This window comes from Capricornis sumatraensis, chromosome 3, assembly GCF_032405125.1.
Source record: "Capricornis sumatraensis isolate serow.1 chromosome 3, serow.2, whole genome shotgun sequence".
Taxonomy (NCBI): Eukaryota; Metazoa; Chordata; class Mammalia; order Artiodactyla; family Bovidae; genus Capricornis; species Capricornis sumatraensis.
Window position 1 is genome coordinate 134,417,381 of NC_091071.1, and position 27,630 is coordinate 134,445,010.

Below are 27,630 nucleotides of genomic sequence, written 5' to 3' on the forward strand. Positions count from 1 at the left end.
TCCATCTAGATTATTTTTATTCATCTGTCATATCTCATTTATCTTATCATGAAAACTGCTATCAAGGATGTGTGCATGCATGCTAAGTCACTTCAGTCATGCGTAACTCTGTGCAACCCTATAAACTGTAGCCTGCTAGGCTCCTCTGTCCATGGGATTCTCCAGGCAAGAATACTGGAGTGGGTTGCTGTGCCCTCCTTCAGGGGACCTTCCCAACCCAGAGACTGAACCCACATCTCTTACATCTCCTGCACTGGCAGGTGGGTTCTTTTCCACTAGCGTTACCTGGAAAGCCCCGCTATCAAGGATATTCCTCAGCAAAGGACAAGAAAAGATTACTTCTCCTCCCCCACATTTGTATAAAAACAACATCTGTAGAAGAGAACTGACAGCTGATGGCATGGAGAATGCAAATCTCTTCATTAATTTTCCACAAAGTTCTGCAGTGCATGGTCACAAAACAGTGAAGATTTAGGGATAATAAAGATAGCTCCTGCACATAGAGCATAGAGTTTTTATAATTACAAGAGACATGTCATTTCCAGGGGAAGGCAAAATGATAAGCAACATTGCTTAGAAATGGCCCTCACTTATTACCTTCAAGGGGCTTGACAATTTGTAATTTTTCAGGCATGAAACCTCGAAGGCAACTGGCACTGCTTAGGTCTGTGATCTCTGATTGGTCAGTGTAGAGGGAGGCCAGGCTCTCTGTGGGCGTGCCACAGCCACTACCCTCTTCTTTCTGGTCAGCCAGAACTTGGATCTTCCGCTGCCATTCTTCTGCAAAGAACTGCTTCTCACTTAAGTAGTTCTGTCGCCGCAGACTCAGGCGATGAAGTGCTGTTGCCAAATCGCTCTCTGTAGAGGGTCCTGGTTGATCTGCCTTCTGGATGTTCCTATGGGAAAATCACATTCACTGACTACATCTGTGAGGGTCAGAAGCACAGCAAAGAGCTCTCCTTTCCACAATCGTGAATGTTCAAGAGACTGATCTTAAAAACATATTTTTCTTAGATAGCTGGAATACAGAAGTAGTAACAAACCCAAATCTCTAATACTACATTGTAACATTTTTATAGATCATTTCAGATGACTTCAGATAGGCTATATTATGTTGTGTTTATTAAAATTTCTGTTTCACTTAATTTATGAAGCTATAGATAATGACCATTTATAAATTCAGTTTAGGTAGTCAAAAAACTAAATATTATCTTATTTCACTGAATCTATAATACCATTGAGGGAAAGAGGCATCATTATTTTATGTAATACTAAGAAGTTAAAAATGCTACTCATTATACTACAACATATCATTAGCTGCAAAAGATAAACAATTTCAAAAATATTAAAATGTGAAAAAATTTACTTTAGGCCATAGAATCCTCTATGAATACTGCAGACATTTAAAAGAAAACAAGATTCATAAATACGGCATGTTCATAGCTCTGCAACACAGTTTTTCACTTCTCAAGACTAAGCTATTCAGAGATATCTTACAACTGATACCAAAGGAAAGAGTAGTAAGCCAAGTTTTAGGCATTCCATGTGAATTCACATAGATGTTCTTGTTAGATCTTTTCCTAAGGTAACTGTGTACAATGAGGTAGTATCAACACATAAGGCTACCATGGGTATAGAATCTACCCCTAAGACCAGACAATACAATCAAAAACCCAGGGTAATGGATTTCTGCATTAGGAAAGACTTCTCTCAGGTGCCAAACATCTAATTTTCAAAAACTTTCAGTTGACTTTCCAGTAATTCTGTTTAATTTCTAGTTAAACAAAATTCAATGAACTGAGTTAATAAAAAAACAGAAACAGAAATCTCAATTTAAACAAATAGGAAATTAAGAGCAATCTAGTTTTCATTAATAGGTATTCAAGATTATTGTTTATCATAAAGGCACCAAAGAAGTTGAAATTATGAGCACGGGTTATGAGAAACTATCATCTAATGCTATGCATAACTGCCAATGACCAAACAGATTCAAACAAATTTGATTCTGAACACAAAGATATAGACTCAAATTCTGCCAAACCAGAGAAGAAGTAAAGAATTTTACAGTTCAATGCAAACTTCATTTTAAATATAATTAATTAAACCTTTTCACTCCAGTGATCTGTCTAACAAATAATGATACAAGGCATCATTACTGAATGAGAACTGATGGTTCCTTTCAGTGTTGTCTTCAGACAGCACAGAACAATGCTGGAATCTGTGTGTGAATCCATGTTTCTTACCCTGGATCTTCCTCCAAGTTACTCTTCTGGGTTGTTTTGCCCTCTGTTGGTTCTAAGCCAGATTCAAATGGTTTTGCTGTCATGATGACACTTGAGCGGTTGGAGCCTGGGATGGGCAGAATTGGGAACGGGACAGAGCGACCCCGGGTGTCATTGGCAACCTTGACAGTGTCAAATACCCGTTTCTGTTGGGCTCTGTCAAAAAAGAAGTGTTTATTATTGCCACCGCCTACCACTGGAGCACTCTAGAAAAGAGGCGTGTAAATGCAGCTCAATAAAAATAAAGCCACCCTGAAGAGCCTCTGAAGTTTGAGAGAAATTATTAGAAAATAAATTTCAGAACAAGAGAATGCTCTCACAGATGGGAGCACTATCAGGAAAGAACTGAATAGTAAGAAGATATACTACTGAATCTCATAATACTGGTCACTTTGGATTGTAGCTTCTTTTGAATTTCCATCCCAATGGTCCAGTAACAACACATGCGATCTGTACTTACTTTTGTTTAAAGAGAGAAGATTCCTCATCCAAACTCAACTTCTTACGCATGGTCCCCTCAATCTCAGCTGCCAGAGATTCCTAAGAAAAGAGTTTGAGGGTACAAACAGTGATTAACTAAGAAGTCTGTTAAGAGAAATAAACGACCTTTCAATTATTTAATAGAATTCCCAGAATTCAATACTTTCAGTGTTATAGTAAAAGAAAACACAAGAAAACAGTTATAGGCTAAAATGCAGGGGAAGAAAAGAGACATTCTGGAAATGTAGCTTTTATATAAGAAATGACTACTTTTTCTTCATATATTTTTACAGGAAGCAATGGGAAAAGCCAATTATGATACATAAAATTATTACATATACAGATACACAAAAATAAAAGGTTTGAAAGGCTATAAACCAAGATGTTAATAGTGATTCTGTGGAGGTCAGGATTTGATAGTATTTAACAATTTCTTTTTGGTTCTCTGTAGTTTCTAACTTTTCTATAATGAACATGTAAAGCTTTTACAATATAAAAATTGTTTAAGATAAAAATCAGCAATCCTCTCCTTCCCCTGGTCAAAGGTGAAGATTCAATTAGCATGGATGGTAGACTCAATGGGGCTGACAATGACTAGAATTGGAGATACTGGTGTGAACTCATGATGTTAAATATGCATATAAACATAAGATATAAATAGAAAGCTAGATATACATGTGTTTATATGGGTGCATATGAACATACACATATTTCCTAGCTCTATCTGTTGAGAGGGACTGAAAGCAATAATAACTATAGTGGCAAGGCATACCTAGCACCCAGATTTTGGATTCTAAGTATCATTCCTCACTAAAAATAACCAGAGCTCCTTGGAGAATGGCTGATCTCAGGGCTGGGCCAGGGAAAGGGCAAGAAGAGCCTGAAGGAGATCCTACTGACCACATCTGGGACAATTTAAGTATCAAAATAAAAAAGAGTAATAATGGCTTATAATCCATTGATGAAAATAGGAATTCATGGGTCTATACTGCATAACCTAAATGAACAAATGAATAAATAAATGAGACAGAAAAGTTCTAACTGACAAAAGAATGCCAATTTTAAAAAGCTGAAAAAAAAATGATGGAACGAAAAAGTCACCATTTGGCAACCATCATAGTAATAACTGAGTCAGATACATCCCCATTAATGGGTGCTAAAACTAGTGGGTAAAGCTTGATGGGGAACATAATATTTAAACAGTATCAAAGTATCACCCCCAAATAGTTATTTTGATCACTTGGTTAAGGTAGCATCTGACAATTTTCACCACTTCAAAGTTAATTAGTAATGTTAATTCAATTAACTAGTAATTAATTAACAATGACTAACTTTACAGTGAAAAAAACTGGCAGATATTACCTTAACCAAGGGATCAAAGTTAATTAACATCATCAGTAATGGGAAAAAAAGACAACGTGTGCCTCCCAATACAATGCACTGAGGAGAACATGGCATTCTTTCTGCTGAAAATGCATTACCTAAATCTAATTGTGGGGAAACAACAGACAAATCAAAACTGAAGACATTCTACAAAGGTCATAGATGACAAAACAAAGACAGAAGAACTGTCCCAGACTGTAACAACCCAATGCAATGTATCCTTCAAAGGACATTGTTGGGACAATTGACAAAATTTAAATGGGCTCTGTGGATGAGACAGTGATAGTATTGTATCAATGGTAATATCCTGAAGTTGATGGTTGTATGTGGTTAGGTAGGAGAATGTCCTTGAGAGGGTCCTTTTTTTTAATACATACACACTGAAGTATTAAGGGGTAATGGGGTTACCTACAACCCTGTTACTCTCAAGGACCATCAAATCTTACGCAAGTTTCCTTAAATACATCTCAGTCCCTTACCCCAGAGAAAACTCCATATGGCTGAGAGAAGTAGAGATGAGCTGCAGGGCTAGATCTACTGCGAAGTTCCTTTATTTCTTCTTGAGATTCATGTAGCATTCCCAGACACTCCATATTCCTGTCTTGTAACTCATGCAGCTGAAAGATTGGAGGGCGATTAGTGTACCTTATTATATTCCAAAGTGACAATAGGAAAAAAAAAATTGAGATAAGTTTAAATTTTACCCAGAGGACCAACTTTATGAATTTAAATTTTCTACAAAGACTCTGAAACAGCCTAAGCAAGGAAAGTATATATATTTCCAGCTGCCAGATTTAGAGGTGTCTTGGCCAGAATTATATTCAAACATGATTTCCTAAAAATGTGAAAAGTAACTGAGACAACCATAGCTGTCAATTCAGTATTTAATGCTTATTTAAAAAAAAAAAAAACTTGTAGAGGAAGTATAATAGCTATGGTCAAGTTAGTTTAGCACAACATTAGATATGTGTATTTTTAAACATCTCTCTGAATTTTGCAAATGACAAGATCAAGTCTATCAAGTCTATAAGAGGTCAGGGTGCAGGTTTCCCTGGTAGCCCAGCAGTTAAGAATTCACCTGCCAATGCTGGGACAGTGGGTTCAATCCCTGGTCCAAAAAGATCCCACATGCCATGGAGCAACTAAGCCCATGTGCCACAACTACTGAGCCCAAGCTCTAGAGCCCATGAGTTGCAACTACTGAAGCCCATGCTCCATAACAAGAGAAGCCAACCACAATGAGAAGCACGCAACAGCAATTAGAAAGTACGTCCTGCTCACTGCAACTAGAGAAAAGCCCATAAACAGCAATGAAGACTCACCACAGCCAAAATAAATAAATAAATAAAATCTTAAAAAAAAAAAAAAAAAGATGTCAGGGTACTTAATCGATATAAAACAGGTAGTTTCTTCTCCCTTGTTTCAGAAACTTTCTTTTATAGTTAGAATACATAAGCATGTTAAAACAGTACATAATTTTCAGAGTACATTTTAACTTCAAAAATTTCTTCAAGTGTATGTATTATGTGGACTAGATGATCAGCATCACTAGGGTTAGAGGTGCTCATTAAAAATGGAGATTGCCTTATTTTAAAAACTGTTGGGTTAGTTAACAGAGACCTGTAAAGGGGTCATACATTCCTAAAAAATCTTATAATCTCAAGGTTTCCCTGCTAAGAAAGATGTTGTCACGTTATTATTAGTTTTAGAGACAGGATTTTAAAAAAGCTTTATTTTGTAGATCTCATAATAGCATTTTAATCTTCTGTGGTTATTTCAAACCTGGTAATCATCTTTAATCATTCTTATTCACAAAGAAGAAAGAAACTATTCATTTCTCTCTCCCATATTACACAAGATAAAGGAAGATCTCATTACCTCCATCGTCAATTGTCTTTGGGCATCTTTGGAAGCTTGGAGGTGAAGTCTCAGTTCTTCCTTCTCAATCACATGCTAACAACATATTAAAAGAGACATATGAAGCCTTCCCACATAAAATAGAGGTTACTCTCTTTTTAAGACATCTGGAGAATGTTTTCCAGGGGACAGTCTAGAGGAATAGCAAAAGCTAACCTTTCAAAAGCCAAACAATAGCAATAAAATGGGCAGAATACAAAATCTATCAAGGTATTTAAAGGACAAAGAGCATGAGTCAGTAGTTCATATCACAACCTTCTGAGGAAAAGAGAATTCCATTTAATGGAAAGAAATAATGATTTGAAAGTAGTTATTTCATGACGGAAGACTAAAACAGCAGTCAGAAAGACTACAGCACTGTAAAAGGGCAGGGACTATGTTTATTTTGGTTAGCACTTAACAGTGCATAAGTACTAGGTCAGTGCTTAACAAACATCTGTTGAATGAATGAACCTACTTCTTTAAGTTTGTGCTGAAGATCTACAATCTGAGACAAGAGAGAGGAAATCTCTTCTTGGTATCGAATCAGTTCATCACTCTTCCCAGACAATTCTTCAGTCATTCTGGACATCTGAGCATTGGTTTCACCTGGACAACAAAAATTTAAAAATTAATATAAACATAGGACATTAAACTATGGCCTGTGGGCCAAATCCTGTTTTGTAACAAGCATTGGGCTATCATGAATTGATTTTTCTTTAACATAAACTTAAAGTAATAAACCTGAATAACCCAACAGAGAAAACTGAAGGTTCTTCTGAAATAGACAAATGCTGGGAATTTAATAAGAGGCACTGAAGCCAAAAAGAGATAACTTGCAAAGGCAAACAAGCTAAAGATTTTGCCTCTGTCTTTTTCTTTATGAAGGATAAAGCTGAAAAAAGATAAGTGAATTATGTATGTTTGCAAGTGCTGAGACACTATGTTTTTGAATAATCGTCAGGGATATAAATAAGATCCCCAAAGAAATGAAAATCAAACTTAACATATATAACAAAGGCTATATACATTTATAGAGAGATTCAAACTTTTTCTCTAGTAAAGCTGATCTTTTTCCAACTGATTTACTTTTTTTAGGTAATAATACATGAAAGCAAAATATATTCCTTTATAGAAACACAGTTCACATTTAGCAAGTACTCACTGAATGTTATATTTTACACCATCATTTAAGCTCTAGTTGTGCTACTAATTGGTTTCCTGACTTTGGCAATCATATTCTCTACAGGACTATTTCTGCACCAACAACATAAGAGTTTTGGTTCCTTTCATTTTAATATGCTGTAACAGGCAGAAATATAGGTCTTTATTTAATGATGACAAAGATATTTCTTAAAAATACAAATGGAACTTTATTTAGAGTTGTGGGCTCAATGTTATATTTCAAGATTTTCAGTAACTATTTGTTTCTTGACATGCTTTTATTGAAATCATTGATCTAATTTCTGAGTTAGTGATACCCTACCAAAGAATAACCCAGAGGCTATAAAACAGAACACATTAATACTTACGAAGTTCTTTAACACAATCACTGACAAGCTGTTGTTCTTTCTCTTCATAGGTAATAGTTTCTGTCTTTATGTGACAAGCCTTCAAGGGAAAAAAAATCAGTATGTGATAATATCTTCTAATGATTTTCTAGTATTAACTAAAGAAAACTCTTACTACTAATTTAAGATAAAAGTTCATCACTTGCAAAGGAAAACAAAAACTCATAAAGCTTTATCTATCACAAAATAAAGACTATGGAATAGGACATGACAAACATTTCCCCCTTACTCTTTACAGGGCCTTTGCACATCTCCACCTCCAGCCCCTGCTCTCCATCATATATCTCTGATAGGCTAATCCTCAGCCTCAACTAAAATGTCGCTTGTTTAAGTAGCACTGCTTTGATCCATTCTCTGACCCTCCCCCATTATATAAGCTCATGAAACATTTTCCAATACAGTTCTTACCTTGGGTGTAATGATTTAGCTATTTGTGTAAACTCTACAACATATATATTGTATGCTGTGGTTTCCCCTCTTTCACCTGTCAGCTTGCTATTCATTTTTCAGTGGGCTCTAAGTAACAGTGGAAGGTAATCAATCACCTATGTCTTAGCTGCCACCCACCCCACCCCCACTGGAATGTCAATAGCAAGTCCTTAGTTATGCCATATTTCACCCCAATACTACCTAAACTTTATAGCCTTTAAGGTAAAGGAGAGTGAGAAATAATTTGACCGTGCCTTGGATCGAAGAAGCATATTCTCTTCTTCCAGTTCCTTGAGCTTTTCCTGCAGCATGTCCAATTGCAGCAAACCTTGAGATAAGCTAAAGGACTCATTGAAGCGAAGAGGTGTAGAGCAGCTGGAATCAGTTTCACTCTCTTCAGAAGCAATGGAGACAATTCGAAGCAACTCATCTTTCTTGGACAGCTCATGCTGCAGTTGATTAACCTGCACATCAAAAGGGCTTGATTTACAAGACAGTCTTTATTTTACATTATTTACAAGTAATATACCTTCTAATTCATGGGGCAACTATTTCTCACCATAAAACAAAATCATAAAATCAGCTTCTAGGTTCTATTGATTAAAGTAATAAGAGCTAAAAAGAGAGTCAAAAACCTCATATATTTCCTGAGCTATAATTTCAGAGCACTAACTCAATGAACATAGTTTATTCTATAGTAGGTGAAAAGAAAGGCCAATTTCCATATTCAATATAATAGGAATATAGGAGGAAATTTCACATAAGGTGACATATTCAGGGTTCAAAACAAAACAAAAGAAACCTCAAAATATCAGAATAGAGCCTTACTTCAAATTCTCATTCTAAAGGTTTGCATTATTTTTCCCATAATTTCCATTTATTTATTTAATTATTACTTTAAAATATTGTATTGGTTTTGCCATACATTGACATGAATCTGCCACGGGGTTACATGTGTTCCCCATCCTGAGCCCCCCTCCCACCTTCCTTCCCATCCCATTCCTCTGGGTCATCCCAGTGCACCAGCCCTGAGCATCCTGTATCATGCATAGAACCTGGACTGGCGATTTCTTTCACATATGATAATATACATGTTTCAAGGCCATTCTCACAAATCATCCCACCCTCGCCCTCTCCCACAGAGTCCAAAAGACTGTGTCTCTTTTGCTGTCTCGCATACAGGGTTATCGTTACCATCTTTCTAAATTCCATATATATGCGTTACTATACTGTATTGGTGTTTTTCTTTCTGGCTTACTTCACTCTGTATAATAGGCTCCAGTTTCATCCACCTCATTAGAACTGATTCAAATGTATTCTTTTTAATGGCTGAATAATACTCCATTGTGTATATGTACCACAGCTCTCTTATCCATTCATCTGCTGATGGACATCTAGGTTGCTTCCATGTCCTGGGTATTATAAACAGTGTTGCGATGAACATTGGGGTACACGTGTCTCTTTCAATTCTGGTTTCCTCGGTGTGTATGCCCAGCAGTGGGATTGCTGGGTCATATGGCAGTTCTATTTCCAGGTTTTTAAGGAATCTCCTGTTCTCCACAGTGGCTGTACTAGTTTGCATTCTCACCAACAGTGGAAGAGGGTTCCCTTTTCTCCACACCCTCTCCAGCATTTATTGCTTGTAGACTTTTGGACAGCAGCCATTCTGACTGGCATGAAATGGTACCTCATTGTGGTTTCGATTTGCATTTCTCTAATAATGAATGATGTTGATTGAGGATCTTTTCATGTGTTTGTTAGCCATCTGTATGTCTTCTTTGGAGAAAATATCTGTTTAGTTCTTTGCCCCAGTTTTTGATTGGGTCGTTTATTTTTCTGGAATTCAGCTACAGGAGTTGCTTGTATATTTTTGAGATTAATTCTTTGTCAGTTGCTTCATTTGCTATTATTTTCTCCTATTCTGAAGGCTGTCTTTTCACTTTGCTTATAGTTTCCTTTGTTGTGCAGAAGCTTTTAATTTTAATTAGGTCCCATTTGTTTATTTTTGCTTTTATTTCCAATATTCTGGGAGGTGGGTCATAGAGGATCCTGCTGTGATTTATGTCAGAGAGTGTTTTGCCTATGTTCTCCTCTAGGAGCTTTATAGTTTCTGGTCTTATGTTTAGATCTTTAACCCATTTTGAGTTTATTTTTTGTGTATGGTGTTAGAAAGTGTTCTAGATTCATTCTTTTACAAGTGGTTGACCAGTTTTCCCAGCACCACTTGTTAAAGAGATTGTCTTTTCTCCATTGTATATTCTTGCCTCCTTTGCCAAAGATAAGGTGTCCATAGGTGCGTGGATTTATCTCTGGGCTTTCTATTTTGTTCCATGGATCTATATTTCTGTCTTTGTACCAGTACCATACTGTCTTGATGACTGTGGCTTTGTAGTAGAGGCTGAAGTCAGGCAGGTTGTTTCCTCCAGTTCCATTCTTCTTTCTCAAGATTGCTTTGGCTATTTGAGGTTTTTTGTATTTCCATACAAATTGTGAAATTATTTGTTCTAGCTCTGTAAAAAATACCATTGGTAGCTTGATAGGGATTGCATTGAATCTATAGATTGCTTTGGGTAGTATACTCATTTTCACTATATTGATTCTTTCGATCCATCAACACAGTATATTTCTCCATCTATTAGTGTCCTCTTTGATTTCTTTCACCAGTGTTTTACAGTTTTCTATATATAGGTCTTTTGTTTCTTTAGGTAGATATATTCCAAAGTATTTTATCCTTTTCATCGCAATGGTGAATGGAATTGTTTCCTTAATTCTCTATTTTGTCATTATTAGTGTATAGGAATGCAAGGTATTTCTGTGTGTTGATTTTATATCCTGCTACTTTACTATATTCATTAATTAGCTCTAGTAATTTTCTGGTGGAGTCTTTAGGGTTTTCTATATAGAGGATCTTGTCATCTGCAAACAGTGAGAGTTTTACTTCTTCTTTTCCAATTTGGATTCCTTTTATTTCTTTTTCTGCTCTGATTGCTGTGGCCAAAACTTCCAAAACTATGTTGAACAGTAGTGGTGAAAGTGGGCACTCTTGTCTTGTTCCTGACTTTAGGGGAAATGTTTTCAGTTTTTCACCATTGAGGATAATGTTTGCTGTGGGTTTTTCATATGTAGCTTTTATTATGTTGAGGTATGTTCCTTCTATTCCTGCTTTCTGGAGGGTTTTTATCACAAATGGGTGTTGAATTTTGTCAAAGGCTTTCTCTGCATCTATTGAGATAATCATATGGCTTTTATTTTTCAGTTTGTTAATGTGGTGTAATTCATTGATTGATTTGTGGTTATTGAAGAATCCTTGCATCCCTGGGATAAAGCCCACTTGGTCATGAGGTATGATCTTTTCAATGTGCTGTTGGATTCTGATTGCTAGAATTTTGTTAAGGATTTTTGCATCTATGCTCATCAGTGATATTGGCCTGTAGTTTTCTTTTTTTGTGGCATCTTTGTCAAGTTTTGGTATTAGGGTGATGGTGGCCTCATAGAATGCATTTGGAAGTTTACCTTCCTCTGCAATTTTCTGGAAGAGTTTGAGTAGGATAGGTGTTAGCTCTCCTCTAAATTTTTGGTAGAATTCAGCTGTGAAGCCATCTGGACCTGGGCTTTTGTTTGCTGGAAGATTTCTGATTACAGTTTTATTTCCATGCTTGTGATGGGTCTGTGAAGATTTTGTATTTCTTCCTGGTTCAGTTTTGGAAAGTTGTACTTTTCTAAGATTTTGTCCATTTATTCCAAGTTGTCCATTTTATTGGCATATAATTGCTGATAGTAGTCTCTCATGATCCTTTGTATTTCTGTGTTGTCTGTTGTGATCTCTCCACTTTCATTTCTAATTTTATTGATTTGATTTTTCTCCCTTTGTTTCTTGATGTGTCTGGCTAATGGTTTGTCAATTTTATTTATCCTCTCAAAGAACCAGCTTTTGGCTTTGTTGATTTTTTGCTATGGTCTCTTTTCTTTCTTTTGCATTATTTCTGCCTTAATTTTAAAGATTTCTTTCTTTCTACTAACCCTGGGGTTCTTTGTTTCTTCCTTTTCTAGTTGCTTTAGGTGTAGAGTTAGGTTATTTTTTTGACTTTTTTCTTGTTTCTTGAGGTATGCCTGTATTGCTATGAACCTTCCCCTTAGCACTGCTTTTACAGTGTCCCACAGGTTTGGGATTGTTGTGTTTTCATTTTCATTAGTTTCTATGCATATTTTGATTTCTTTCTTGATTTTTTTTGTGATTTGTTGGTTATTCAGCAGCGTGTTGTTCAGCCTCCGTACGTTGAAATTTTTAATAGTTTTCCTCCTGTAATTGAGATCTAATCTTACTGCATTGTGGTCAGAAAAGATCTTGAATCATTTCAATTTTTTTTCAATTTACCAATGCTAGATTTATAGCCCAGGATGTGATCTATCCTGGAGAAGGTTCCATGTGCGCTTGAGAAAAAGGTGAAATTCATTGTTTGGGGTGAAATGTCCTATAGATATCAATTAGGTCTAACTAGTCTATTGTCCTTTAAAGTTTGTGTTTCCTTGTTAATTTTCTGTTTAGTTGATCTATCCATAGGTGTGAGTGGGGTATTAAAGTCTCCCACTATTATTGTGTTATTGTTTATTTCCCCCTTCATACTTGTTAGCATTTATCTTACATATTGCACTGTTCCTATGTTGGGAGCGTATATATTTATAATTATCATATCTTCTTCTTGGATTGATCCTTTGATCATTATGTAGTGTCCTTCTTTGTATCTTTTCACAGACTTTGTTTTAAAGTCTATTTAATCTGATATGAGTATTGCAAACCTGCTTTCTTTTGGTCTCTATTTGCCTGGAATATCTTTTTCCAGCCTTTCACTTCAGTCTGTATGTGTCCCTTGTTTTGAGGTGGGTCTCTTCTAGACAACATATGTAGGGGTCTTGTTTTTGTATCCATTCAGCCAGTCTTTTTCTTTTGGTTGGGGCATTCAACCTATTTACATTTAAGGTAATTATTGATAAGTATGATCCCACTGATTTACTTTATTGTTTTTGGTTTCAGTTTATACACCCTTTCTGTGTTTCCTGTCTAGAGAAGATCCTTTAGCATTTGTTGGAGAGCTGGTTTGGTGGTGCTGAATTCTCTCAGCTTTTGCTTGTCTGTAAAGCTTTTGATTTCTCCTTCATATCTGAATGAGATCCTTGCCTGGGTACAGTAATCTGGGCTGTAGGTTATTTTCTTTCATCACTGTAAGTATGTCCTGCCATTCCCTCCTGGCCTGAAGAGTTTCTATTGAAAGATCAGCTGTTATCCTGATGGGGATCCCCTTGTGTGTTATTTGTTGTTTTTCCCTTGCTGCTTTTAATATTTCTTCTTTGGGTTTGATCTTTGTTCATTTGATTAATAATATGTCTTGGGGTGTTTCGCCTTGGGTTTATCCTGTTTGGGACTCTCTGGGTTTCTTGGACTTCGGTGATCATTTCCTCCCCCATTTTAGGGAAGTTTTCAACTATTATCTCCTCAAGTATTTTCTCATGGTCTTTCTTTTCATATTCTTCTTCTGGGACTCCTGTGATTCGAATGTTGGGGCATTTAACATTGTCCCAGAGGTTTGTGAGATTGTCCTCATTTCGTTTTTCTTTTTTCCTCTCTGTTTCATTTATTTCTACCATTCTATCTTCTATCTCACTTACACTATGTTCTGCCTCCATTATTCTACTGTTGGTTCCCTCCAGAGTGTTTTTGATTGCATTATTCATTACATATTGACTTTTTTATTTCCTCTAGGTCCTTGTTAAATCTTTCTTGCATATTCTCAGTCCTTGTCTCCAGGCTATTTATCTGTAACTCCATTTTGTTTTCAAGATTTTGGATCATTTTCATTATCATTATTCGGAATTCTCTATCAGGTAGACCCCCTATCTCTTCCTCTTTTGTTCGGTTTGGTGGGCATTTATCCCATTCCTTTACCTGCTGGGTATTTCTCTGCTTCTTCATCTTGTTTATATTGCTGTGTTTGGGGTGGCCTTTCTGAATTCTGGCAGTTATGGAGTTCTGTTTATTGTGGAGTTTTCTCGCTGTGGGTAGGGTTCAACGGGTGGCTTGTCAAGGTTTCCTGGTTAGGGAAGCTAGTGTGGGTGTTCTGGTGGGTGGAGCTGGATTTCTTCTCTCTGGAGTGCAATGAAGTGTCCAGTAATGAGTTAGGAGATGTCAATGGGTTTGGAGTGACTTTGGGCAGCCTGTACATTGAAGCTCAGGGCTATGTTCCTGTGTTGCTGGAGAATTTGTGTGGTATGTCTTGCTCTGGAACTTGTTGGCCTTTGGGTGGTGCTTGGTTTCAGTGTAGGTATGGAGGCATTTGATGAGCTCCTATCGATCAATGTTCCCTGGAGGCAGGAGTTCTCTGGTATTCTCAGGATTTGGACTTAAGCCTCCTGCTTCTGTTTTTCAGTTTTATTCTTACAGCAGGCTCAAGACTTCTCCATCTGTCACTTCCAAGGCGGTTCCCTCTGTTTTAGCTTCTTCTGTTCGCTGGTCTCTTCAGTGTCTAACTTCCGCCCTGACACAAGGGGGCGGTGGTGGACACTTTTTAGGCTCCCTTGTTCAGTTGTGCTGTAGGGAGGGAGGAACACTGCAAACAAATAACACTGGCGTGTGCTCGCAGTGTCTCGGCCACATTGGGTTTGCCCCTGCTCACAGCGTGTGTGCTTTCCCTGTCTACATTGCTTAGGCTCTAGGTTGCTCTGCCAGGAACTGTCTGAGGCCGGTCCTGGGTTGTATGCACTTCCCAGGTCTAAGCCGCTCAGGTTCAGGTACTCAGGTACTCCTCAAAGGTGCAGACTCGGTTGGGCCTGCATTTTGTGCCCTTCCCAGGTCTGAGCAGCTCAGGTGACCAGGTGTTTGGCGAGCATGGTTGCTATAACTTATTGCCTCCCCCGTCCCTGCCACTCGGTTTTCTGCGTATACAACTGACGCACCTTCTCAGGCAGATGTCGACCGTCCAGAATCCCAGGAAGTCTTGGTTAGCAAAGAAGCCTGCTTGCAGTTTGGTATAGGATGCCTCTCTGTGTCCGCTATTGCCCCCTTCCGGCTCTGGCTGCCCTCACCTGCCTGTCTCCGGCAGGGTATGGGCCGATCCACAGCCGGCTAGCTCTGCTCAGTCCTTTGTTCTGTGAGTGGGCCTGGCAGTGTCTTAGGTTAGGGCTTTTCGCGTAGCTCTAGTCAGTCCTTTGTTCTGTGAGTGGGTCTGGCGGTGTCTTAGGTTAGGGCTTTTCGCGGGTTAGCTATCCCACAGTCTGGTTTACAATCTCATGTTAGTTCCCTCAGTTTGCCCTTGGGGCATTCAGGCCTGGTCCTTACTCTAAGCAATGCAGCCCACACCCCCCTCCCCAGACCCCGCTTGCTAGTGGCAGATGCGGGGGTCTGCGCTGCTTCTCTGCTGAGAGTTACCATTGGGCACGGAATCTGTGGGTTTAATTATTTATTTTTCCTCCAGGTTATGTTGCCCTCTGAGGTTCCAAGGCTCGCCACAGACTCGCCAGTGAGTGTGTTTCCTGGTGTTTGGAAACTTCTCTCTTTTTTAAGACTCCCTTCCCGGGACGGATCTCTGAACCTACCTCTTTTGTCTCTCTTTTTATCTTTCATATTTTTTCCTACCTCCTTTTGAAGAAAATGGGCTGCTTTTTTGGGTGCCTGATGTCCTCTGCCAGCATTCAGAAGTTGTTTTGTGGAATTTATTCAGCGTTCAAATGTTCTTTTGATGAATTTGTGGGGGAGAAAGTGGTCTCCCCGTCCTATTCCTCCACCATCTTCCAACCACCTCTAAAGGTTTGCATTTTTATGCTGTGTAACTCTATATGACTTACCAACTTTAATTCTAGGGAATTAGTAGTTTAAACTCAAAGGCTTGACTGTTACTAAACACGATGTGTTTATATAAAATGTAAATGAAACTAGATGACAAATTAAAGTATTTTTCCTTTTCTTGTTTGGGTTTTTGAAGAAAGATACTTTCTTTGGGTTCTATTACTTTGGGGTGTATTTTAAAACATTAGGATAAGATAACACAAAAAGTCTACATGAAGGAGTAAGGATAAAGTGTTAGAATTTGCAACCCAATGGTCTATACAGTCCATGGAATTCTCCAGGGCAGAATATTGGAGTTGGTAGCCTTTCCCTTCTACAGGGGATCTTCTCAACCCAGGGGTCGACCCCAGGTCTCTTGCATTGCAGGTGGATCTTTACCAGTTGAGCCACAAGGGAAGCCCCGAAATACTGGAATAGGTAGCTTATCCCTTGTCCAGTTGGTCTTCCTGACCCAGGAATTGAACCAGGGTGTCCTGTATTGCAGGCAGATTCTTTGCCAACTGAGCTATCAGGGAAGCCATTAGAATCTAAATAGGATGCCACAAGTACTGTAGGTACTCAATATAGACTTTATATTGACTAAGGTAGAGTCACATGAATACTCCTCTGTACACTAACATTTAATTTCTCTACTGGTTAGTTCAATGGATACCAACAGTTAATATGTGCTGGTATTCTCTGTCTACCTATTGTCATCATTTCAGGGACACCGGGAAAATAAATTCTCCATTTCCCAAATCTAACTGTTTCATGCTGTAAATACTTGATCCAAGACATACTTGATCAAAGGCTTGTCCCAGTTGCTCCTCCAGGGTTTCATTCTGCTCAGACAAGGCATGGTTCCTCTTTAAGAGAGCTTGTCCAATTCGAGCAGCTAGCTCCAGATCACGATCCCTCTGTTAAAACACCAAATACATCTCTTGAGTACAGACAAAATTAAGTAGTAGTTTAGAAATCCTGCAGTCATTAAAAGCAATGTCCTAGAAAGCATCAAGGTCCATTTTAATGCCCAGACATACAAACGAATACAGGGCCTGACACACAAATGGTGTTTAAAATATGTGGTCAAATGGATGACCACCATAGTTATAAATGCAAGAGAGTATTTCTTAATATTAAGTGAGATTTATTGATCATCCTATTAATCAGGATACAGCAACTCTATCTTTAAACTTATGACTTTGGAAACTTAGAAAACTAATATAGTCTTTAAAAATGAGGACAGGGCCTGACCCACAGTAAAAGCCCAATAAATATTTGTTGAATACATTTGTCTTTGAGCAGGGTAATGATACAGTAGGCATGCTGAAAATCAAGGAAAAGCTTGTATGCATTCAGAGCCAGAGGCTCAGAAGAAACCATAATCAAGAAGCCTATTGTCAACTGGTATAAGATCACGATATGAAATAAAATAGGGGATATAACAGATTGGACATTTCAAGGCTATAGGGTTCTTCTTAGAGTATAGAGAAGAAGGGAGTCTAAAGAAATCAGTGGTAATGATGAAGGGAGGCCCAAGCCAAGAGTTACTCTGTCTGGGTAGATGGTAATAACTTAGCAAGGGCATAGGGATTCCCTCTATATGGTAGAGGTGAGGCTTGTATTCTGTAGGACGGAAAACTATCAATATATTAAAATATCTAAGTGCCTTATGGTATATGGTTATGCTCACATTAATCACTGCAAATAAAATTAAGCTTCTTTTTGTTCCATAGTAACATGAAAACTGGTAGATGGGTTATCTCTAAATTTCAAGGCCCACTAATTTCATTTTCAATATAGGCTAAGTGACATATACAAAATTATTCTGGGGAGCTGCCAAGGGTGAGGGGGACATGTGAGGAGAAGGGTACTTCAAAGAGAAAGATAATTTCCATAAGATCAACTGAACTTTAAGCATAGGGAGAGCTCTCTAAGACCACCACTCAGAAGAGATACACTATATATACTAAAAATGTCATGGACAAAGAGGGCTCAGATAATAGCCTGAAAGAAAGTAGAAAAGGGAAGGTGCTCCAAACTGTTGGTATTTATTTGCAAACGAGCTGCTTCTTGAATGGGAGCCCTGTTTCAGGGTAAGTGACAGCAAGGATTTATTTAAGAAAACATATTTTTTTAAAGATTGCTTTTCTAAGACAGTGAAGCCAGCCAGCATCATTATAACACAACAATAAACAATTAAGTGCTGTGCAACTTTATAAAAATAAACTTCAGGAGCCATTCTACTTTGGAATGCCAGTTGGTTTGAGTTGTTCTAGCTGTAACAACCTTATACAGAACAACCTAGGGCAAAGACATCATCATTTGTCATTGATGTGCAAATTTAATAGCTCCTAAATGATCTTCAAGGTTTACTTTTTGTACTGGAGAAAGAGGACACATTCCTACCTCTGCCAGGAGATGTGTAACCATGTCGATGTCATTGTAAGTTTTGGTCATCTGCTCCACTCTGTCTGTGCCTAGAACTAAGATAGTTAAAACAACTGTTTATAGGATACAGAAATAACACAAAGTTTTAAATATTCATAAGAATTGAAAGGTAACAACACAACAAACAACTCAGGCTTTTACAAAAAGTTATTGAGAATAAAAATACAGGTGAAAAAACAAAAAGAGAAGAAATAGTTCACACGTTAGACAGTCAGGACAGACCAATTACTACAAACAAAATGTATATCATATAATGAATTAAGAAAGTATCAACTGGTCACAGGGTAGTCACCTCCTGACTATCTTCTCTTTCTGTGGTAAGACTGGAATTTTGTCTCACTCATTTTAGAAGATGTAGGCCAGAGAATTAACTGAACTACCAATCATTTTATACCCTAATCTAAAGTTATTGAGGGATGAGTTTGTGAGGAGTTATTCAAAAAACTAAGATCATGGCATCTGGCCCCATCTCTTCAGCAAATAGATGGGGAAACAATGGAAACAGTGACAGACTATTTTCTTGGGCTCCAAGATCACTGCAGATGGTGATGGCAGCCATGAAATTAAAAGACACTTGCTCCTTGGAAGAAAAGCTGTGACCAACCTAGACAGAATATTTAAAAGCAGAGACATTACTTTGCTGACAAAGGTCCATCTAGTTAAAAGTTATGGTTTTTCCAGTACTCACGTATGAATGTGCAAGTTGGACCATAAAGAAAGCTGAGTGCCAAAGAACTGATGCTTTTGAACTGTGGTGTTGGAGAAGACTCGTGAGAGAGTCCCCTGGACTGCAAGGAAATCAAACCAGTCAATCCTAAAGGAAATCAGTCCTTAATATTCATTGGAAGGACTGATGTTGAAGTTGAAACTTCAATACTCTGGCCACCTGATGTGAAGAACTGACTTCTTGGGAAAGACCCTGATGCTGGGAAAGATTCAAGGCAGGTGGAGAAGGGGACAGAGGATGTGATGGTTGGATGGCATCACTGACTTGATGGATGAATTTGAGTAAGCTCCAATAGTTGGTGATGGACAGGGAAACCTGGCATGCTGCTGTCCATGAGGTTGCAAAGTTGGACACGACTGAGTGACTGAACTGAACTGAATGTAAAAGGAAATTAATTAGAATTCTGTTGTGATTATTTTGAACATCTGTGATCAGCCATCATGTGAGTTAATATCAATAAATAAGGAATAGGACTTGCAGGACTTTTTGTAGTTTTATTGTGAATCATAACCCTTTTTAGCTTTAAAATTATTTTTCTTTATAATAAACTTCATCATAGGTAGGCCCTTGCTATAAAATGAACTGTATACTATTATATTCCTTGTATTACTCAAATCCATTATTTCACTCCATAAATTCAGGAACTGCACTTGACTAATTTAGCTCCAAAGAAAAGTACAGAAAGGACCCTAATGATTCCAAAAACACAATAAGCAATACCTTTTTAAAGCCAATGAAGCATAATAAGAGAGGGAACGGTAAGGTCGTACCTGGGGGGCCATGATGGGCTGCCCCTTTCTCTCCTCCGCCGGCGGGGGAGGTCTCTAATGGAAGGAGCCTCCCAGATCCCGGGGACAAATGACAGCACACTTCGCCAGCTAAAGCCACCCCACCCCAGCCACGTAGAAGGACCTGCCAGCCCATTAAGCCTTGGCCTGGCGACCTATCCAAACCCCCGTCCATCTAGCCTGACCATCCCTCGCAACGAAGGTATAAAAACCACCCCCAACACGGTCTGGGCGCGGACTTCCTCGACCGCCCGGGAGCGCTTCGCCATTAAAAAGCCTGTTAGGCACTCTTTTGGTGTCCTGGTCTTTTACCTAACAGGAACTTTTGACTTTGGAGACCATTAACGAAACAGACTTGGGTTTGATTTAGACTGATTTTATAATTTGTTTGCCATGAAATGTGAAAAAGCAGAGATTTGAAGCAGAGAAGCGGAATTCATGTATTTGAGTGATCTTGAACCCCTTCTGAGATTCAGATTCATATTTATAATATGGAGATGACAGCATCTCACAAGGCCATTAGGAGGCTCAAATATGATAATTTACTAAGTATTATTTAATAAACTGCTAGGTATCATATAACTATTCATAACTATACTTTTTAAACACAACTGGTATGTGTGAAACAGCCCCGATTTAAAATTCTCTGTAAACAATACACTGACTAGGCAGCAGAAACTATGAGTTATCTTTAGTTCCTTGGACCCATCTTAACACTTAAGATTGCTCAAAAGACACCAGTAGACAAGTTTTACTTTAATCTGAGCCTTTAATTTTTCTTCCCAGCTTCACTGCTCAAAAGGAAGATAGCCATTACCCAGAGCAAATTATTAATGATAGTCTTACTTCTAGTTAAAAGTAAAACAAAGTGCTGGGTTGTCAGTATTAAGAGATTGCTGGAAAAGTTTTAAACTGAAAAGAAAACTAACAACAGCAGCAACAAAAACAAAAAAACTAGAAAGAAACATTTTTATTACAAAATAATTTTTATTTACAAGTAGATAAAATGGCTCTGTACTTTAACCACACAGGGATAAAAGAAATAGGCTTTTGGGCCTAAGGAATCTTCACAGTTTAACTTGGTAGCATAGCTCAGGAACAAAGATTAAAAATTAAGGCAGATACATACAGTGTGTGGTCTCTTCTACTTCCGGTCTCAATAATAGAGGAGGGGAAAAATCAAGTCAATATAACTACACTCTAAACTACAAAAAACTAGCCAATGTTTGCAAAGACAAATGTAACAGTGCAGTGAGTCTCAACTGCAGATTCTAACTGAGTTCATTTCGAGGGACCCCAGGGCACAAGTAGTAAGGAAAACAGGCCAGATGTTCTGATGTGAAGCTAGGGATGAAAACCAATGAGCCAGGATTAACACTCAAAGCAAGAACCAGGAATCCTGGAAACTCAGTTAAAGACAGTTTTTATACTACTAATTTAAAAACTGCAGGACATGGCTTATATTATATGACTGACAAGAGTTGATGAAGTGGAAAATTTAATTTGAAGTAAAACCTGTAAATTAAGAATGTAATAACACTGTGAGATACAAGTCACACATGATAAAAGGGGAATTGAAAATGAAGGACCCAGTAATTACAGAAATGTCTGGAATAACATATGTTTTAGTGAGGAGAAACTAAAATATATTTCCTATAAATGCTAACCACCTGTCATCGTCTGATAATTACAAGCTGAACCTTAAGAAGATATCTCGTTTAATGTTCTCATTTTCTTATATGAGGAAACCTGACTGAGAGAAAGCAAACTATTAGTGGCAAAGCCAAGATATAATAAGGAGGTGATAGCAGCTTGCACCTCACAAGGTCCTAAGAAAAAACTTGGGTCTGCTCATTCTCAATGATGGGCTCTTTACACCATGTTGCTTTTTTTTACCATAGTACCACCAAGATCAAAAGGCTCTTATCTGATGAAATATTAGAGTACTTATCTGTGAACACAAGTTATAAAACAACATAGGTCCTGATTTTGTTTTTAAGGTGTGGGTATATCTATACATGGGCTTCCCAGGTGGTGCTAGTGGGAAAGAATTTGCCTGCCAATGCAGGAGACCTAAGAGAGGTGGGTTTCATCCCTGGATTGGGAAGATTCCTTGGAGGAAGGCATGGCAACCCACCAGTATTCTTGCCTGGAGAATCCCACGGACAGAGGAGCCTGGTGGGTTACAAAGAGTCGGACATGACTGAAGTGATTTAGCATGCACTCAAATCTATGCTGCTGCTGCTGCTAAGTCGCTTCAGTCGTGTCTGACTCTGTGCGACCCCACAGACGACAGCTCACCAGGCTCCCCCATCCCTGGGATTCTCCAGGCAAGAACACTAGAGTACTCATATCTATACATATCTATATACAAGAGAGGCTGAAATAATATACATTAAAATGTTAATAGTGATTATCTCTGAGTATGGATTATAGTTGATTTGTTGTTCTCTTGTCAGCTTTTTGCTAATTTTCAATGAAGAACAAATGTTATCTTTGCAATAAAAAGTAGCAGCTCTTCTTCAGTTCAGTTACTCAGTTGTATCTGACTCTTTGTGACCCCATGAACCACAGCACACCAGGCCTCCCTGTCCATCACCAACTGTTGGAGTCTACCCAAACCCATGTTCTTTGAGTCGGTGATGCCATCCAGCCATCTCATCTGTCATCCTCTCCTCCTCCTGCCCTCAATCTTTCCCAGCATCCAGATCCTTTCAAATGAGTCAGCTCTTTGCATCAGGTGGCCAAAGTATTGGAGTTTCAGCTTCAACATCAGTTAATGGACACCCAGGACTCATCTCCTTTAGGATGGACTGGTTGGATCTCCTTGCAGTTCAAGGGACTCTAAAGAGTTTTCTCTAACACCACAGTTCAAAGCATCAATTCTTTGGTGCTCAGGTTTCTTTATAGTCCAACTCTCACATCCATACATGACTACTGGAAAAACCATAGCCTTGACTAGGCAGACCTTTATGGACAAAGTAATGTCTCTGCTTTTTAATATGCTGTCCTGGTTGGTCATAACTTTCCTTCCATGGAGTAAGTGTCTTTTAATTTCATGGCTGCATTCACCATCTGCAGTGATTTTAGAGCCCCCCAAAATAAACTCAGCCACTGTTTCTGACAGAATGTGGGCCACTGGAGAAGGGAATGGCAAACCACTTCAGTATTCTTGCCTTGAGAACCCCATGGACAGTATGAAAAGGCAAAAAGATAGGACACTGAAAGATGAACTCCCCAGGTAGGTAGGTGTCCAATATGCTACTGGAGATCAGTGGAGAAATAACTCCAGAAAGAATGAAGGGATAGAGCCAAAGCAAAAACAACACCCACTTGTGGATGGGACTGGTGATAGAAGCAAAGTCCGATGCTGTAAAGGGCAATATTGCATAGGAACCTGGAATGTTAGGTCCATGAATCAAGGCAAACTGGAAGTGGTCAAACAGGAGATGGCAAGAATGAACATCGACATTCTAGGAATCAGCAAACTAAAGTGGACTGGAATGGGTAAATTAAACTCAGATGACCATTATATCTACTGCTGTGGGCAGGAATCCCTTGGAAGAAATGGAGTAGCCATCATAGTCAACAAAAGAGTCTGAAATGCAGTACTTGGATGCAATCTCAAAAATGACAGAATGATCTCTGTTCGTTTCCAAGGCAAACCATTCAGTATCACAGTAATCCAAGTCTATGCCCTGACCAGTAACGCTGAAGAAGCTGAACGGTTCTATGAAGACCTCCAAGACCTTCTAGAACTAACACCCCCAAAAGATGTCCTTTTCATTATAGGGGACTAAGAATGCAAAAGTAGGAAGTCAAGAAACACCTGGAGTAACAGGCAAATTTGGCTTTGGAGTACAGAATGGAGCAGGGCAAAGGCTAATAGAATTCTGCCAAGAGAACGCACTGGTCATAGCAAACACCCTCTTCCAACAACACAAGGAAGACTCTACACATGGGCATCACCAGATGGTCAACACTGAAATCAGCAGCTCTTCTTAAAAGGCTCCAAAAGGGAAAAATGAATTTTCAAATGCTTAAGTATTTATTATGACAAAAAAGTTAGATAAAGCAACCAGAATTCTCCAGTTTGTTTAGTCTGTAGACCACCAAGGCCAATGGCTGGGCTACCTCAACTGCACAGAGTTGCTCAATTGATAAAGGAACACAAAGGATTCTTCTCTGTAGCCTAATCAGTTCTGTCTTCTTTTCGGTAACACAATACTCCTGATAAAGATAGGCTGCTTGGAATGATTCCAAAAGCACTCAGGGCAAGGTTCTTAAGTGTTCTCTTGGCATTTAGGCATGATGATTAAATGCTTTCAAAGCAATAGACTAATTCTTCACTTTAATTCTGTGACCATGAATGCAGGGCCAAACAGACTAACTTTATTATAATTAATCCTATCAAATTCTACTTTCCCTTCAGTTCTCAGAGGTTAAAATTAAAATGCAAAATGGTAGAAATTACCAATGTTCTGTGCTTGTTTCCAGTCTAAGAAAGAATTATTCATCAGAGAGATGATAAACATTTTTACAGAACAGCTTTGGTTTATGAAGGTTGTTAATTAATGTTCAATGTTTTTGTTTAATATTCAGAGAATCTAATGTTCCTGAAAAAACATGGGGGAGATGTTTTTTCTTCACTAATTCTTACTTTATAATACATAGCTTTACACCAACTCCCCCCAGTCATTTTCAGGATGGAAAATGCCAATGTTGACCCATTTTGACATCCCTGTTATTTACATGAGATGGTGCCTGAATAGTTCTCTCAAATATCCTTTTTCAAGGTTAGAGTTTTTGCCACAATTATTTAATTTTTAAAAGATTTCTGATCTTTCATCACTCTCCAGTTCTTCCACATGAAAAAACAAAAGCAAAAATGAAACACAAACATTTCCTGCATGACAGAGTAAAAGCTGGAATAGCTCCTGGTAACTACAGACAGGTTTTGAGGTTTTAACTCCAGAGAAGTGTTTTTTGCTACTATAATACAGAGAACATTTCTGCAATACAAAAAACTGCCTTCAAAAGAACTGAGATGGAACAAAAAGGAGGCTGATCATACGTAACATCTAGGACAGCCTTTCTCAATGGGGTTCCAAGAGAGAATTAAGCCCCATAGATAATGATTTGAGAGACAATTTTCTCACTAATAATACCTAGATAGGACATGATGTGTAAGTGATAAGGTAACTCATTCTACAATAGATGTCTTAGGGCAAATGACTTAATTCTTCCATGGAACTGGTCAAAAGGAATTATAAATCCGCTCACCTCTACGACTAGACTTATGGTTACTGCTTCCTGAGAATTACCTGTTGTATTTCCTTCCTGCAGGTAAAGGTTAATGAGTTTCAAGGGCAGAGGAAAAGTATAACTACCAGCCAGAAGTAATAATCTCTAAAACTGTACTTCTTTGCAAAATTCTGCACCCTCCCTTGTTTCTCAACTTCTCCAATTAACGTCACTGTGAAGTGGCCCGTTTTGGTGACAATGATTCAGATCACTGGTTCTCAAATCTGTGTGCATCAGCACCAGCAGGAGGACTTATTTAATTTAAACAGACTAGGCCCTGCCCCCAGAGTTTCTGAATCAGTAGATCTGGGATGGGGACACAGGATCTGTGTTTTTAACAAGTACCAAGTGACGCTGATGCCTTAGTTCAGTTCAGTTCAGTCGCTCAGTCGTGTCTGACTCTTTGGGATCCCATGAATTGCAGCACGCCAGGCCTCCCTGTCGATCACCAACTCCCGGAGTTCACTCAAACTCACGTCCATTGAGTTGGTGATGCCATCCAGCCATCTCATCCTCTGTCGTCCCCTTCTCCTCTGATGCCTTAAATAAACTTATATAACCACCCCCACTTTCCTTATGCATTAGGAAGTGATCTTTTATTAGATTAACCTTTAATTAATTAATTAACCTTTAAACCTTTAACCTACTCTGGAGATTAACCTTTTATTAGATTAACCTTTAATCTAAGGTGATCTTTTATTCCCAAATAAAAAATACCCTGAAAAGCAGATTAGGTTTCTACTTTGAGCCTTCACATGAACAAATGGTACTTTCTGTCATGGTGTGATCTGATTTCTCTCTTAATAAAATTAGAAAACCCTGCAAGCAAAACCTTCTTTGAGTATCTTAAACTGTGTGTGAATGGCAGGGACTGCACGTGTGCTCAGTCGCTTCAGTCATGTCTGACTGTTTGTTACCCCATGGACTGTAGCCCACCGGGCTTCTCTGTCCATGGGTTCTTCAGGCACGAATACTGGAGTGAGTTGCCATGTCCTCCTCCAGGGGATCTTCCCAACCAAGGGATCCAGCCTGAATCTCCTGTGTCTCCTGCATTGCATGTGGATTCTTTACCACTCAGCCACCAGGGAAGCCCATGGGAGGGACTAGGAGGGAATTATTTTTCTAGACCCATCCACTGTTTACTTTTAAAACACACGAAAGCAATCTCTTTCTGGTTTGGAAGGGGCTTCAGAGAACAACCAGTATCCTTTTATTCATGTGAGACAGGCTCCTATCACAAAACTTTTGCCCGTTTCCTTCCAAATTTCATTATTTTCTTCTTGTGGTACCTTCAGCTTCTTTGTGTGAACTAAGAAAGTGCCTCTGCTTGGCACCTCTTTTTACTAGTTGTCATAATTCATTTTAATGAGCACATGTCTATTGTCATGTGAGGGAACTAGGAACATGAAGGGGCTGAAACAGAACCAGGGAGCTGAATCCTAGGATCACTTGCCAGTGTCCATAGTAAATATTCAAAACCAAAAAATCTTGACATATCAGGGGGGACAGAAAACAGTGAAAAGGATGACAGAATGGTTTGTATCATGTTTTTTTAAGACCTTGGTCAATTTGCTAAATAAAGTAAATCACTTATCTTCTACATTCATAAGATACAAATTCATAATGAAGTCTATTTATATTTGTGTGAACTGTTAACCCAAAGAATTGATAACTTTAAAATAACAGTGAAATTAAAATACAATATAGAGAAAAAGTGGGCTTCCCAGGTGGTTCAGTGATTTAAAAGAATCTGCCTGACAATGCAGGAGATGCAGGAAACACACGTTCAATTCCTGGGTTGGGAAGATGCCCTGAAGGAGAAAATGGCAACTACTCTGGAAAATCCCAGGACACAGAAGCCTGGAGGGCTACGGTCCATGGGATTGCAGAGAGTCGGATATGACTTAGCAACTAAACATGCACGTACACAGAAAAAGTATTAGTGAACCAATGATAATTCTAATTATTTGCTTCATGATCTTAGTAAATCATATGTAGTTTAATTTTCAAACTGTTGAAGTGAAAATAGTACCGTTAGATGAAAGGAATAGGACAGTTTTCCAGATCCTGAAAGTATGGATCTTGTAACATCCTATTAACCTCTAGTTTTAATTACACTCTTGTTTACCTATAAACCAAATATTTTAGAATCTGTTTACCTTTTATTTTCTAGTCTTTTTATGTAAAATTCATCCTAACACCAACTCCATTAAATCATAACCTAAAACATCTTTCTAGCTAGGCTCCCCTCCAGTGATGTGTATACAACAAAGAACATGTAAACTAAGGGCACTTTCTGTACCACTTTATGAAAATAATGACAAACTAAATTTATCCCGACGAAATTTCAGTTTGAAATTTTCTCACAAATCTAAAAACTCATGGCACAAAGGAAAATGGAATCTAAAAATGTTCCTTTCAAAAAGCATTCTCCAGAAATCTCAAGTAAGTAATTTCTCAAACTAGAAAGTTAAGAAAACCTTAAGAGCCCCAATATTCAGCT

At 38.3% G+C, this 27,630-nt stretch overlaps 1 protein-coding gene across 1 annotated transcript in view; it reads right to left on the minus strand.

Annotated features, from left to right (window-relative positions):
• Positions 1–27,630, minus strand: part of TRAK2 (trafficking kinesin protein 2) — a 48,598-nt gene that overhangs the window by 11,983 nt on the left and 8,985 nt on the right. Inside the window, exons 3-12 of the mRNA XM_068967534.1 lie at positions 18,267–18,343; positions 16,658–16,774; positions 8,296–8,505; positions 7,574–7,652; positions 6,520–6,650; positions 6,024–6,098; positions 4,625–4,762; positions 2,743–2,822; positions 2,244–2,438; positions 598–896 (exon numbers count right to left, since the gene is read on the minus strand). Coding sequence (XP_068823635.1) covers positions 598–896; positions 2,244–2,438; positions 2,743–2,822; positions 4,625–4,762; positions 6,024–6,098; positions 6,520–6,650; positions 7,574–7,652; positions 8,296–8,505; positions 16,658–16,774; positions 18,267–18,343 — 1,401 coding nt within the window. The remainder of the gene's footprint in view (positions 1–597; positions 897–2,243; positions 2,439–2,742; positions 2,823–4,624; positions 4,763–6,023; positions 6,099–6,519; positions 6,651–7,573; positions 7,653–8,295; positions 8,506–16,657; positions 16,775–18,266; positions 18,344–27,630) is intronic.